Source organism: Theobroma cacao, chromosome 2 (genome assembly GCF_000208745.1).
Source record: "Theobroma cacao cultivar B97-61/B2 chromosome 2, Criollo_cocoa_genome_V2, whole genome shotgun sequence".
Classification (NCBI taxonomy): Eukaryota; Viridiplantae; Streptophyta; class Magnoliopsida; order Malvales; family Malvaceae; genus Theobroma; species Theobroma cacao.
In genome coordinates, this window is record NC_030851.1 from 7,697,695 (window position 1) to 7,713,267 (window position 15,573).

The following is a 15,573-nucleotide window of genomic DNA, read 5'->3' on the forward strand; positions in this document are numbered from 1 at the left end:
ACGTGCAAGGCGTGTGATAATGACCATTGGCATATATAAAAATACTAATGTTGGTAAAATTTGTGATCGAAGAGAATGGAGATAATACGTATGAAAGTACAAATGTAGGGTCGATTGCTTAAAATAGATTATAATACGGATACAGAGAAGAGGGGGAAGTTTGTTCTATTGAAGTAAACCTTTCTAAACCTTTGATACCAAACACACTCACCAATGGTAGAATACAGGCAGTTGAGTATGAGGGACTCCCACGGGTGTGTTTCACTTGTGGAATTTATGGACATACTAAAGACGTTTGTAGCAAAAATGTCACTACTGTTTGAAAATGGTAAAGAGAGTGGTGAGAATGCGGATGAGTTGCAAACAGAAAGTTCTCAATTTGGTCCCTGGATGATCCTCTCCCATAGGAGAAATAGAGTTCGCAATACGAAGAATAACTGACTAATACTGGTTCCTATTTTGCTGAATTAAATGATTCTAATACAAAGATGGATAATATGCCAGATAGGGAGGAGAGTAAATTTCGAAAATCTTTTATTGGAGAGCGTTCGGGTAAGGATGGAAAGAATACAAGGGCTGTGGACATTCACTCAAGTCGTAATGGGCAATCTTTGAGTCCAAATAGAAAGTCGAGATCAGACAACAAACTGGTTAGATTTAACAAAAGTGATGAAAAGTTTAGTTTACTAACAAAGGATGTGGATGAGGTGGTTGGTTTGAAGTTAGAGGAGGCCACCGAAACAGAGTATGGAGGTGTTGTTGAGAGGTGAAAATGTTGCTGCAATTGAAGAAAAGGGTGATATCCCTATGGATGGAACAGATGATGGGATAATTAACACCAAGGTTTCTTCCAAGATAAATATACAGATTGAGAGAATTCTTGCTCAAACGGTGACACTGGACAGCTCCAAACATTCAACAGTACAGGTGGTAAAAGATGTTAATAATTCACTCAAAATTCCCATGAAGGCATGATCAGTGAAAACAGGGATGGATAGACATGGTGGTGCATTGATACATGGCGAAGAGGATAAACCTCCAGATAAAAAAGGAGTAGTTAAAATTAATAGAAATTCCTTAAAAGGACAAGGTTAGAATGAAACCATCAGCATTGATGGATCATATGCCACCTACTTCTCATTTGTTAGTTAAGGAAGACCTACAAGTGAATCATAGTTCAAGTCAGGTGGATTTAAACATGGGGAATCTCCCTAAGAGTGTTGGTGAGGAGGATAACTTCATGTCAGTATATGAAAAGAGGATCTCCCAGTAAGCCTCTCTTTATTTAAGTATTTTCATTTAATGGATTTTCATATATTAGTTTGGAATTGTCAAGGGGCCAGCAGCGGCAATCTGGTACGAACGTTAAATGATCTTGGGAGACAATATAATGTTTCAGTGCTAGTTTTAGTGGATACCCGCATCAGTGGTATACAGGCGAAGCGTGTGATCAATAAATTGAGATATAGTAAATCTCATCGGGGTTGAAACAGGAGGACTGTCTGGTGGCATCTGGATACTTTGGAAGGATGATATTCAAGTTAATGAGAGTGGTAATTATAATCAGTGCCTACACGTATCAGTTGGGGTGCCATCTGGATTTATTTGATTTTTTTCAACTATTTACGGACATCCTAACGCTTTGCTAAGACGTGGACTATGGACAGAATTATCTAAATTTTCAGCTTCAGTAGATAGAGCGTGGCTGCTAACTGGGGATTTTAATGCTTTTTTTTTTCACACATGAGAAGGCAAGAGGATCTTTGAAGGGTAGCAGGCCATGTACGTTCTTTCAGGAATTTGTTAATGACTACCAATTACTTGATCTTGGATTTCTAGGCCCTCGGTTCACACGGAAGCGTGGCGTGGTATCGGAAAGATTAGATAAGGCGATTTGCAATACCTCTTGAAGATTATAATATTCCGAAGCAGTTGTACATCACTTTCCAAGAGTTCGATTAGATCATAGGCCATTACTAATTAAGACCTGTGAGAGAAAATCATTGAATAGGAATGTTGGGTTTCGCTTCCAAGGTGCATGGATTACACATAATGATTTTGGCAATCTTGTGCCCGGGATGAGTCCCTGGGTATCGATAAAGCTCTTTCGAATTTTGCTACTCTAGCGAATCAGTGGAATAAGGCAGTGCTTGGTAATATTTTTTACAGAAAGAAAATATTATTAGCTAGTTTGAACGGTATTGAAAAAGCTCTCGAGGTTTGTTCATCGGCATGGCTTAGAGAATTGGAATGTAATCTACGGTTGGAATATGAAACTGTCCTACAACAGGAGGAAATTTACTAGTTGCAGAAATCCAAGGCGAAATGCTTGAAACTGGGGGATTGTAACACTTGTTATTTCCACATTAGAATGACACACTGTAGGAATAAAATGAAAATCTTTAGATAAAGGTTGAATAATGGAGAATGGTGTGATGCTCAGAAGACCTTACTATAAAGATTGAGTAAAGAATTGTTGAATCGGTTATACATTTCAAAAGAATGATTACACATATTTATATAGGGTGATATTATCAAGAAAAGGAAAGGTCAATGTACAACAATGAATGGTGATGAAAAATCAAGGAAGACTAATTGACGGTGCAATGAATGGTGATGAAAAAATCAAGAAAGACTAATTGACTGTTGACTACTGCTAGCTTGATTTGCTTGATAGAAAAAATCAAGGAAGACTAATTGACTGTTGACTACAGTTAGCTTGATTTGCTTGATTTCTATCTATTATGCCCCTGCAAGATGGTGGTGTCGTCAGAGACACCAATCTTGTTACGAAGAAGCTGGAAGCGAGTTTTGTGGAGTGGTTTGGTTAGTAGAACAGCAAGTTGATGAATAGTTGAGACATGAGCAACTTGAAGCTGACCAGTGGAGACTTGCTCACGTACAAAGTGGTAATTGAGAGCAATGTGTTTCATTCGAGAGTGAAACACGGGATTGGCACAAAGATATGTGGCACCCAAGTTATCACACAGTAATTGGGGAGGACGAAAGAGAGAGACTTGAAGTTCGTGCAGAAGGTTACGAAGCCACATAATTTCTGTCGTCGTTGAAGCAATCGAACGATATTCAGCTTTGGTGGAGGAACGAGCAACGGTCCGTTGTTTCTTGGAGCACCAGGACACGGGATTAGAGCCAAGAAAGATGATAAAAGCAGAGGTGGATGTGAAGTCATCTCGATTGCCAGCCCAATCAACATCACAATAAGCAGTGAAGTGGTTCGAAGAAGAATGATTCAAGAATAAGCCATGAGAGATGGAGTGCTTTAAGTAGAACAAGAGCCTCTTAGTAGCCGACCAATGAGATTAGGTAGGCTTGTGCATGAATTGAGCGAGTTTGTTTACAGCATATGCAATGTCAGGCTGAGAGATGGACAAGTACTGCATACTTCCAATAAGCTTACGGTGTTGAGTAGCATCGGTGGTCGAGGTTCCATCTTTAAGAACAAGAGACGAAGATGAGCTAAGAGGTGTAGCCGACTTTTAACCCCAACCATATTAAATCGAGTGAGCAATTCTCGAATGTAATGATGTTGAGAGAGAAACAAGCCATGAGTTGTGGGAAGAACCTTGACACCAAGGAAATGATGAAGGTAACCAAGATCTTTGACTGAGAACTGACCAGAGAGAGTGTCAATGAATTTTCGAACAAGAACAGAGGAGCTGCCAGTAATAAAAAGATCATCAACATAAACCAAAAAATACATGATAGAGTCACCATGAGTATAAACAAATAAGGAGGTGTCACTGATGGCATTAGTGAATCCAAAAGAAAGAACGAAGCGTTTTAGTTCCTCGAACCAAGCGCGCGATGCTTGCTTGAGATCGTAGATTGATCGATGAAGTCGACACACATGCTTAGGATAAGTGGTGTCAACAAAACCAGGCGGTTGAGACATGAATACTTCCTCAGAGAGATGGCCATGAAGAAAAGCATTGTTGACGTCGAGTTGATGAATAGGCCAACCCTGCGATAGAGCTAGTGTAAGCATAACCCGGATGGTGTTTGGTTTGATGACAGGACTGAATGTCTCAAAATAGTCAATTCCAAGCCGCTGGTGAAAGCCTTTAGCTACAAGACGTGCCTTGTAACGAGCCACGCTACCATCAGGGTGATGTTTAACTCTATAAACCCATTTGCATCTGACGACATTCTGGTTACTCGTTCGGGGAACCAACTCCCAGGTTTTGTTCTGACATAGAACATTGATCTCTTCACACATAGCGTGATACCATTCACGACTTTAGAGGGCATGAAATATGTTGGTGGGTTCGAGAGATGGTGGAAGAGGATCAGTAGTGGCGACGAAGCTTATTTTTTAGGTTAGTTTGAAAACTTGGTTTTTGGAGCGAGTGATCATAAGATGGGTATTGTCTTGGTTGGGAGGCTTGTGAATGGAAGAAATGAGATTAGAGGGTAAGGAAGGTGCACAAGAAGGCTCACCTGCAAGAGAAGAAGAAGTTACAATATCTTGATTGGATACTATCTAAGGTCTAATCAGCCTCAAAAATGCAGTTAGTGGGTATTGGGTTAGGGGAAACCACAAAGGAATTTGGGGAAGAGTGAGAAGTTGTCTTAGAAGACGATGATGGAGGTGAAGTTTGCGGAGAGTGTGCACTGCTAATGGTCCTGTGATTTTGTAATGAGGTAGAATCTGACTGGTCAGTGGCTAGAAAGTTTGTGGCAACAGACGATGGCAAGGAACTTGATATATTTGTGACAGGAGCATTGGAGTTGGCAAAAGAGTGAAGAGATGGAGAAAGAATAGACCAGATAGGTAGAGTGTGGGAAGTGACAGACGTATCTTTGGTTTGGGAGGGCAAGGATGGAAATTGGTCTTTAACAAACTGGACATGACTAGAGTAAAAGAATTTGTGAGATGTAGGTTCATAACATGTATAGGCATTGTGAATATTAGAATAACCAAGAAATAAACATGGTTGAGATCGAGGTTCCAATTTGTGTTTGTTATATGGGCGAAGCCAGGGATAGCACAAACACCCAAAGGTGTGAAGTTTGGAATAATTTGGCACTTTGTGCAATAAGCATTCAAAAGGTGATTTGTTGTCGAAAATAGGTGTTGGCATTTGATTAATGAGGTAGACAACTGTATGAAAGGCGTATGTCCAAAGGGAGAGAGGCAAAGATGCATGATGCATAAGAGTGAGCCCAATTTCAATGATGTGACGATGACGACGTTCAACAAACACAATATGTTGGGGAGTGTGTGGAGGGGAGACAAGATGTTGGATACCATGGTTGGCAAAGATAGTGCGTAGCCCTTGATACTCGGTACCTCCATCGATGTATATGGTATTGATAGAAGTATTAAAAAACTTTTCAACCATGATTTTAAATTTAGGAAAGATAGTTTGCACATCGGATTTGTGAGACATGGTGAACAACCAAGAGTATTTGGTGAAGTGATCTAAAAAAGTATATAATAAGAGAAACCATCAATAGATCAGATTGGAGATGGTCCCCAAACATCGGTGTAGAGCACATATAAGGGATTTTGACTTTGCAAACTAGAAGTGCCAAACGAGAGCTTATGACTTTTATTGCATTGACACGAGTCACAAAAGGAAAAAAAGGAAGACCTAGATTGAATAGGTAATTTTTGAGATGATATAATGTGATTGAGGACTTTCAGAGATGGATGACCCATCAATCATGCCATTGACTAACCGTGGTAGCAACACCATAGCATGCTTGCTTTGTTTGAGGCTGATAGTCTTTTATAGTAGTTCACTCATAGACATTATTCTTGCTCACTCCTCTAACGAAAGGCGTCTTCGTGACTAAATCCTTCACACAAAAAAAGGTAGGGTCAAATTCAATAGAGGCATTATTTGTCTTACAAAATTGACAAATAGAGATAAGGTTTTGTTTCATAGTAGGCACACACAAAACATTTGACAAATTGAAAGAATGAGATGTAGATGGAAGTGTGGTATGCCCAGTATGTGTGATATGCAAACCTGAACAGTCTCCAATGATGATGTCATCAGGACCTTCATAAGGTTGATGATTAGAGAGATTGTTCACGTAGGAAGTAACATGATGAGAGGCCCCATATTAAGAAGCCATTTTGAGGATTTGCTAGTGTTGTGGTTGATGGTAGTCAGATTGACCTTATGAGGAACAGGAATACCTAGTAAGCGCTTAAAGATATGGCAATCTTTGGCAACATGGCCTTTTTTGTCGCAGTATTGGCAAAAGAAGTTTCGTTTGGAACCGTTGTTGTTACTTGTGTAGCCACCGCTTTGCTTAGGATTTCTATTTGATTGTTGGTCTGAATATTGGTTGAATTGAAAGTGTGAGTGTTGATCATTGGACCGATTGCTGTATCAGAATGAGAGGACTTGTTGCGATTAAACTGAGCAGTATTTGCAGTGAAACCATTTGTATGTTTAGCCACTTCTCTTGCAAGAAATGACTCATATTCAATGAGTTTATCATGAAGTTCCTCAAGACTAATTGGTGTGTCGTGAGCTCGAACAGCAACAGCTATTTCTTTGTATTCAGATCCCATTCCATTTAAAACATGAAGAATCAAGTTAGTGTTGGGAACAACGGATCCAGCAAGGGCTAGCTCATCAGATATTGAGTGAATTTTTTCAATATATTATAAAACTGTCATGGTTTCTTTTGGTGATGTTGGCTAAATAATCCGTGAAGCCCATGATGGGAGAGGTTGATGCACTTGCTAGTGCAGTAGAGAGACGATCCCAAATGTCTTTGGATGTTTTAGCAGAACTTATTATTGGAATGATATGCTCAGTGAGAGAGGTCATGATTCCTATTTTAAGGAGTTGATCTTGACGGTGCCAAAGAAGGTGGTTAGGATTTGGGACTATTTTACCATTAACAGTCTTTTCCTTAGGAGGACATGTATTTGTCCCATCTACAAAACCAAAAAGATTATATCCTAGAAGCAAGGCATCGAATTGGGATTTTCAAGAAGGGTAGTTGGTATGTGAAAGCTTTTTTGGTAGTAATGAGGCATTGATAGTTATCAAGCCGTCTAAGAGTGAAGAGTTTAGTGTTGGGACATGGTTTGTGAGGTTGGAGCTGGCTTCTAACATGATTTTTTTTTTTTGTTTTGAAAAAGAAAAAAGTCAAGGGATAGGATTGAACAAGACTCGTTGAAGCTAGAGAGGCTCTGATACCATATAAAGATTGAGTAAAGAATTGTTGAATCGGTTGTACATTTCAAAGGAATGATTACACATATTTATATAGGGTGATATTATCAAGAAAAGAAAATGTCAATGTACAGTAATGAATGGTGATGAAAATATCAAGGAAGACTAATTGACTGTTGACTACAGCTAGCTTGATTTGCTTGATTTCTATCTGTTACTTACAGACTTTAGCAATAGTAAAATGCAATTTTAATCAAATTCCATGGAACATTGTGTTTGGAACTACCTGTAGGTTTTTGTGGAAATGGAGGAATGCATTAGTGTTTAAAGGTAAAATGCTTGCTGCGGCTAGTCGATTGAATTTGATTATGAGTTTTGCCTCTATTATTCATAATGCCAACATGGTTAATTGGGGAAGCACTTCTTTTACTGCTATCAAACGTCAGGAAATTCATATAAGTGGGTCCCTTCCAAGTGATAACTAGATTGTGTTAAATTCAGATGGAGCTTATAGAATATCTTTGGGACAAGCCACTGCTGGTGGGGCCTTGCGTAATGCCTCAAATCGCTGGCTTGGTGGTTTTTCAATGCAATTAGGGGCTTGTACATCATACAGAGCTGAGTTGTGGGTAGTATATAAAGGTTTACTGCTTGCATGGGAGTTGGGTTTTAAAAGAATTATTATACAAGTAGACAGTTTGTTATTAGTTCGAGTAATTACTTCTTCTAATCACACCCATGTCGAAATTTTGATCTGATCAATACAATACGTAACTTAATGGAACAGGAATGAGAGGTTGTCACAAAGCATATCTATAGAGAAGGCAATCGCTTGGCTGATTTTATGGTGAACTTAGGTTTTTCGATTATAGGCATTTATTCTATTTTTCATTCTCCTTTTACAAGATCAAGTGATTTTATGATGTATGACATGTTAGGGATTTGTCTCCTTCGGTTAATAAGAGAATAAAGAGTTTACTCTAAAAAAAAGTACAAATGTTAATAAAACTTTTTTATTGATGAAAATAGGCACAAATTTATTTGTTGTATTTTTAAATGATCATTTTAAATATTTGTATTGTAAATATTAATAAAATTTATTCAATGTGTAAATAAAAAAATTTAATTATATTAAATGACCTTTTTTAAAAGGCTCTTTTAAGAATTTAAAATTTTTGACATTGTAATTATGAGTGCTTTGAGCTTGCTTCATTTACCCTTGTTTCAAAAAAAATCTAAATTATATAAAAAACATATTATTAATAAAAGTCCTTCAATATAATTAGAATTATTATTTACAAATTTAGTAAATTTTATTAAATTTATAATAAAAATATTTAAAATAATAATTAAAATTTTAATAAATAAATATGTGTCTATTTTCATCAATAAAAAAGTCTCATCAACATTTGTACTTATATATATATATATTATAGATTAGTTGAGATGATAATATACATTTATTTCACATCGCTAACATTATTACTTGATGCATATCCTAAAATTTGGAATGATTTTGGAAAATATGAATTATGACATGATTTTGAAAGACATTGTCATATTGATAATATTATTATTTGTACTTTAAATATAATATACTTGAATGGTATCTTATAAAAATAAATAAATAACAAAATAGAGATATATAAAACCTTAAATAAGCTGATATGGAAATCCACTTGTGTTTTGGGCCACAGAAGCCCAGCTATTGAGTAACCCAAAATGGAAACGGCAATTTCGTTTTTATTAGGAAAAGAGGGGCCTCATATATCTCGTGAATATCAATCACTGGCCTACAATCTCAGAAGCCTAATCAACAGTAAGGTTCGAATCGGTCCATGTTCTTTACTCTCTCCAATTTTTGCTTCAAATTTTCTTTTTTTCTCTACGAAGAAAAAGTTGAGGCAATAGTAGTATAGCAGGGCACTGAGATCTGCTAGCCGCTGCTTCGAAAATGGAGTATCGCAAAATCAAAGATGAGGTATAACTTTCTTTATCGTTTCTCTTCACTCTAATCGTCGCAACTCTCTTCATTATCAGATTCGCACGCTAAATGAAATCCATCGTCACTTATATTTTTAAGTTGATTTTGGTTAGGATTTCTGATTTAGGCAACGGCATTAGCGTCTTATTTGGCTTTAACTCGTTCTATACTCTTTAATTTATTCATTTATTTGATCCTGTGAATCTGATGGCTAGTTTCTTCTTAAATTCCTTAAAATTTTGATGTAATTGTCATTTGTTTATTATATACTGGAGCAAAGGACAGTGAATTATAGGTATTCAGATTAAGTGAATTTAGTTTAAGAATGTGATTAACTCTTTATTGTGTAAATTGAAGAAATACTATCTACTTACGGAGCTGTAAAGCTGTTCACATTGATTGAAATTGTCTTTTTAAGGCTTTTGATCGGATCTTGTCATCTGTGTTTGAATGAATTGTGATTTGTAGGATAATGATGGAGGAACAGTAAGCGATGACATTGAGAATCTGCGAGGCAAAGGGTTTTCGGGTGGTAGGTTTTGGTTAAAGATTATATTTGAATGTCATGCAATTTCCATTGCACAATATAATCCTGGTTTTGTTTTCTCATTTCTGTTATAATTGCGGTTGATATGCAGCTTCTGTAAGTAATGTGCCTGTAAGGGAACAGTCCAAGTGGAAACGCAAGTAAGAAGCTTTTATAATCTGATTTTATAGTACAATTAGTTTCAAATAAGAAAAAAATAAACAGAAAAGATACATTTTCATGTTTTTTTTTTGTTCTTTTTTTTTTCTCTTGAGTAGGACAGTTGTTACACTTGCATTGACTTTTCTTACGAGTTCACAAGCAATACTTATTGTCTGGTCGAAGAGGGCTGGGAAGTACGAGTATAGTGTTACAACGGCAAACTTTTTGGTGAGTGGAATGGTTGTCCTGTGTTTGACTTGACATGATGCCCACTGGATTGACCTTCTATTTTTTGGGAAATAGGTGGAGACTTTGAAATGTGCATTATCACTTGCCGCCTTGGCAAGAATATGGAAAACTGAAGGTGTTACAGAAGATAACAGGTAAATTTTACTTGTGATCACTGAACTACATCCTTTTGTTAATAATGGAAATGAGTAACATGTTTTCTACTTCTATCTGTCATTGAACCAGGTTGAGGACAACCCTTGATGAAGTTATTGTTTATCCCATTCCTGCTGTACTTTATCTTGTAAAGAATTTGCTACAGGTGAATTCTGATTGTTTTTTGTTTTGTGAGTAAATATTTTTGTCTTATTTTCAGAATGTAATTGTGTGTGCTTTTCAATTTTATGTTGCAGTATTACATCTTTGCCTATGTTGATGCTCCTGGTTATCAGATACTGAAGAACCTGAATATTATCAGTACTGGTGTTTTGTATCGTATTATCCTTAAGAAAAAGTAAGCTCCTTAATCCATGCATGTTGGGTGTTTTCCAATTATTGGAACAATTTGCAAAAACCCATTGAAAAGAATTGATGGATGACGTCTGCTGACCATTCAGTATAGCATAGGATGGCAATGGAAATTCACAGTTATGCTAAGTTTTATGAAAGAAAAATCTAATATACATTCAAGTGGAAGATACACCAAAATAAACATGACTTTTCAACTTTTCTGATTTAACCTGTTTTGCTCTAATTGATATTCTGGTTTCAGATTAAGTGAGATTCAATGGGCAGCTTTCATTCTTCTCTGTGCTGGCTGTACCACAGCGCAACTAAACTCTCGGTAAGAGTGATTAAACCATTTGAATTGTTCCATTGATTGGATGGGTCCACTGTTCATCTCTGAGCTTATGCTTGTTACTTTGATGGAAACTTATTAACCTTGGAGATTGTCTTGGTGCTGTTATACAATGTTTTAAGTGATGGATGTGTCTATTGTAATCTGTGATAGATGTTTGAAGACAGATAAGGATTGAAGAATTTCAACTTGTATGTTTTATATGGTTATAAGTAGAGAATTTGAAATGGAAATCAATATCTCAATTACTAGCCATTTATGGTCAGCGAGGATGGGGCATTCCTAGGGATGGATTCAAGAGTTTATGCTCAGTGGGGGCAAACTAAAAGATATACAGTATCGAATATATAAAAAGCATAAATACTAATTAAGACAAGTATCACAAAGATTGTTTTGTTTTCTATGTAAAGATAACATTTTACAATTATTTTCTATTGTTTTTTATAGCTTGGTAGCATTGTAAAATCTTTTCATTGTATATATATATATATATAACCAAACAATCATTCATATTAAAATTCCTTATTCAATTGTACAAATGGTTCTTCACAATGTTCGTAGTAGAAAAAGTTTTTTCAACCACTAATACCAAAACTAATTATACAAGGAAACCAATAGGTACACAGTATGTTTATTTATCTCAACATGTTTTATCGAGAGATCATTAATACTTTTTCAAGCTTTTAAACTCATCATGAGACCTCAAACAACAATTTAAGGGTTTTTTTATTCTTTTTTGTATGCACACACATAATATAATATACAAATCATGTAAGTACTTTTCTTGTGTTCATGTAATATTACATATTCATTGTTTCTACTTTTTCTTTTTTCCAACTTCAAAATTGGTAATGTTTTCACTAAATGAAAAATTTTTCAGTTATCTCCTTACATATACTAAATTATTTTATCAATAAAAAAAATTCTAAATAATACTAAACAAATACTCTATTACAAATTATCAACATAATGTAAAATGAAAAGAGTAATTACTCACTTACATATGTTGAAGCTTTGGACGAAGGAAGTGGTCCATTTCCTTTATCTCGTTTGATTTTCTAAATCACTTGTTCTTCTCTTCTCTTTTTTGGTTCTTTCATTTGTTTTATTTTAATAGATTGGGAAAGGAACGTGACGTGTGGGGGTAAAAAAACAATTTTACCTTTTAAATAACTTAACTTTTTTGTTTTTATTCAAAGCTCAATAGGTGGTTGGTCCCATATAAATGAAAAATCCATTTTATAGTTCTTGTTTTATGTTTTTGACTAATTATACTTAATTATTTTGCAAAGTAGTTGCTTTTTATTGCAATTATACCTTTTTCTTTGATATTTCAAAAGGTCTCATATATATTTTGTCTCTTTCAACTTCAGTTGTGAAAAAATGTAAAAGAACTAAAATTTTGTAACACTTTTATAGTGTACCTAAGGGGACCTAGGATCTCAGTTGGGGCAGCTGCCTCCCACTGCGCCAATGTAGATCCACCCTTGCATGCCATTTTCAGTTTGAAATATTTAATATTTATGTGAAATTTATTGTTTGGCTATGCCTTAGTAAATGGCATTATTTTTTGCAGTTCTGATCATGTACTTCAAACACCTCTGCAAGGTTGGATAATGGCCATTGTAAGTTGACAATAGGTTTTTGAGGCCTTTAGTCCAATGAATGAGAAAAGTGAAATTGATTTATTGCTTCAGAGTCAAAATTTGTTATCATTGGGATCTTTATTTCCTTTGCAGGTAATGGCTCTTTTGAGTGGATTTGCAGGAGTGTACACTGAGGTGAACTTTTTGAGATACTTCTTGCACTTCTTTTTTATCTGCAACTTGTATTTAGAAGATTATTTTGTGTTCAGATGTTTAGTGAATGTTGCCTGATCTGATTCTGGTTGAATTTATTTGGTTTATGATTCTTCTCGAACAATGAGAATGTCTTGATTCAATTTAAAGCATACAGAGCTTCTGCTGAGTGCAACTAGCAAAGTTCTTGACTGTGTCAAAGAAATTCATGTTGGTAATTTACTTTTTCTGATGGCAGGCTATAATTAAGAAGCGTCCATCAAGGAATATAAATGTGCAGAACTTCTGGTTGTATATCTTTGGAATGGCCTTCAATGCTGGAGCAATACTAATCCAAGATTTTGATGCTGTTGTGGACAAGTAAATTGAGCTTTTTAACCTGTTGCTGGCACCTATTTTAGAAATAGTGTTATCAACTCTGTGCATCATGTGTGTGTGTGTGTGTATGTGACTCATTACTTGTAGATGCATCTATGTCTTAGAAAATGAAGAATGCTCTGTTTAGCAGTTTAAGTAGAGTTCTATTTTAATAACTTCATAACTAGATAGTTCAATTATTTATATTTGGAAATTTGCTTTGTTTGTTCAGGGGTTTCTTCCATGGATACTCAGTAATTACCACTCTCATGATCCTTAACCATGCACTCAGGTATTTACACTCTCCTTTCTGGCTTGATCAAGTTTGCCAGCAGCTAGTTTGCTGACTCCATTTATTGTTTTGCAATAGGCATTGTATTAAAGAAGATCTTGAAATTTTTTCTTATAGTTATGTGGAATTAAAGTTTGTTTGTTATTGGAGAATATTATGAAATGTTGAAAAAAATGTCAGACATTTTATAACAGTCAGAATAGCATTTTTAAAGTGCAATGAGCTATACAACCACTATTCAAGGGCCACTTGGCCTTTGCTTCCTTACCTGCTCCCTTCAATAGTTTAAGAAATTGAATAACCCTTGATCTGAAGTTTGACAAACGTATTCTGCAGTTCAGTTGGCACTGCTGTAGCTGTACTACAGCCAGAACTAACAAGAATCTTTGATGTCTGCCTAAATATATCTTCTTTTTGCATTTAGAGCCTAGATCTGTGATGATCGTTTTTCTTTTCCTGGTGAAGTACTGTTTAAGAATGGACCTGTTAATTTGCCTGTTGTGCTTTCATGAAATATGCTTATGTATTTGTTCTATTTGCAGTGGCATTGCTGTATCAATGGTAATGAAATATGCTGACAATATTGTGAAGGTAAGACAGAAAATGCATTTTTACATGTAGTAAAACATTCATTGTCTGGTTTTACTTGCACCTCTCTGATTTGTTAGGATCTTGCAGATTAAGCATGTCATGGTTGTTTGTACATAGAAATGTTCATGCATTTACATGGACTTGATCAACAGTGAAGGAAATTGCTGGATCTTTCTCAAGATGATTGGATTACTTGTTTATTACATTATATGTAACTGCCAGTTTTCTTTATGCTGGAACCTGTTAATAAGGTGCCTTATCTAAAATGAGCGAGAGCTTCTTTTTCTGTCTCTGTTGATAATACTATTTACAGATCCCAAAAAAGTGGTTTGAGGTTTAATAAAAATTTAAGAATCTTAAATAGCTGAATATTGAAGCCTGCTCGGGAGAAATCAAAGCAAAGGATGAGTTTGTGGCTTCATAATGAGATACACTAAGCATCCAATAAATTATTTATCCACACTGCAAATTAAAAATATTTATGAAAATGAATTTTTTTAGCAACAAAATTATCAGTCTATTTTGGGAAAGTAATAAAAGGGCTCAAACTGTTCAAGGAATGTGTCTATGATGCATAATGCATGGTACCCATTTTGAGTCTTTTAATTTTAGTTTCAATGCTTACTTAGCTTCCCTATGTTGTGCAGGTGTATTCTACTTCGGTGGCAATGCTTCTCACAGCAGTTGTCTCTGTGTTTCTGTTTGGCTTTCAGCTTACCCTTGCTTTCTTCCTTGGTGCTACGTAAGTTATCTCTGGCCACATTTTAATATCCATACAGTTAATAGAGTCCCTTATGCTCTGCAAACTTCAATTGTGGCATGTGTCGTAATCCACAATGTCACCGCATGGTAGAAGGTCCTGCACATAGACCATGATTCTCACGCATGTAGGGAGTGAATCATTTCTTTCAGATCAAAATGCATAGCAATTATATTTATTTCCTCTAATTCTCTTGTTATTGCAGTGTTGTGTCAGTCTCGGTATACCTACACTCTGCAGGGAAGCTGCAAAGATAGTGACTTTCCTGTGCTGCGTTGCCCTGACATTGTAAAGTCTTGTGTACTGAGGTTTTTGTTTTCAATTTACATTTGTTCCCCCTTTCCTCTATTATCATATAATCTTTTGATTTTATATTTTCCAATGTCAAAGAATTAAGTTAAGGTGAAATTAGTCGTACATAAGATATAACTATGTTTTACTTAGTTCAATATTGTTAAGCTGGGTAAGTTACCAGTTTCCAATTCTTTGTTTAACTTTTTTCAGTAGTTAAATACGTAGTTGAAGGGTTTAAGAAGAGATTAAAACTTGTATTTGTAAAATCACTGACATATTGAGTAATTTGAGCTGACAAATTTCTTTATGCTTCCTGTCTTTTGCAAAATGTGTATTATTGAGTTACCCAGTGGAAATCCAATGCTGATAATTGTGGTGTTCAAAGGAATGGGTGCTTGTGAGACCTTTAATTTGGAAGCCAAAGATATAAAGCAATCAATACCGGTCAGTCTCAGCACAAAAAGCATGGTGCCTGGCCATGTGTCCCAGAATATATAGAGCAGGGGAATCAAATTAAGCAAAAAAAAAAAACCGAAGCCTGCCATCTGTATATAAGGA

General features: G+C 35.7%; 1 protein-coding gene across 1 annotated transcript; it reads left to right on the plus strand.

Annotated features, from left to right (window-relative positions):
• Nucleotides 8,951-15,322, plus strand: LOC18608376 (CMP-sialic acid transporter 4). Its single transcript, XM_007043028.2, has 15 exons — nucleotides 8,951-9,144; nucleotides 9,616-9,679; nucleotides 9,786-9,834; nucleotides 9,952-10,063; nucleotides 10,139-10,218; nucleotides 10,310-10,385; nucleotides 10,477-10,577; nucleotides 10,836-10,907; nucleotides 12,499-12,547; nucleotides 12,662-12,703; nucleotides 12,960-13,081; nucleotides 13,311-13,370; nucleotides 13,913-13,961; nucleotides 14,609-14,703; nucleotides 14,927-15,322. Exons 1-15 carry the CDS (start codon nucleotides 9,118-9,120, stop codon nucleotides 14,976-14,978), a joined length of 1,050 nt encoding a protein of 349 aa, XP_007043090.2. The 5' UTR covers nucleotides 8,951-9,117; the 3' UTR covers nucleotides 14,979-15,322.

Excerpts from the sequence above, each read along its gene's own strand:
- LOC18608376 (XM_007043028.2), top strand. The coding sequence starts at position 9,118 with ATGGAGTATCGCAAAATCAAAGATGAG. Across the intron at positions 13,371-13,912 it reads ATCCTTAACCATGCACTCAG|TGGCATTGCTGTATCAATGG; the intron begins GTATTTACACTC and ends TTCTATTTGCAG. Across the intron at positions 14,704-14,926 it reads GCTTTCTTCCTTGGTGCTAC|TGTTGTGTCAGTCTCGGTAT; the intron begins GTAAGTTATCTC and ends TTGTTATTGCAG.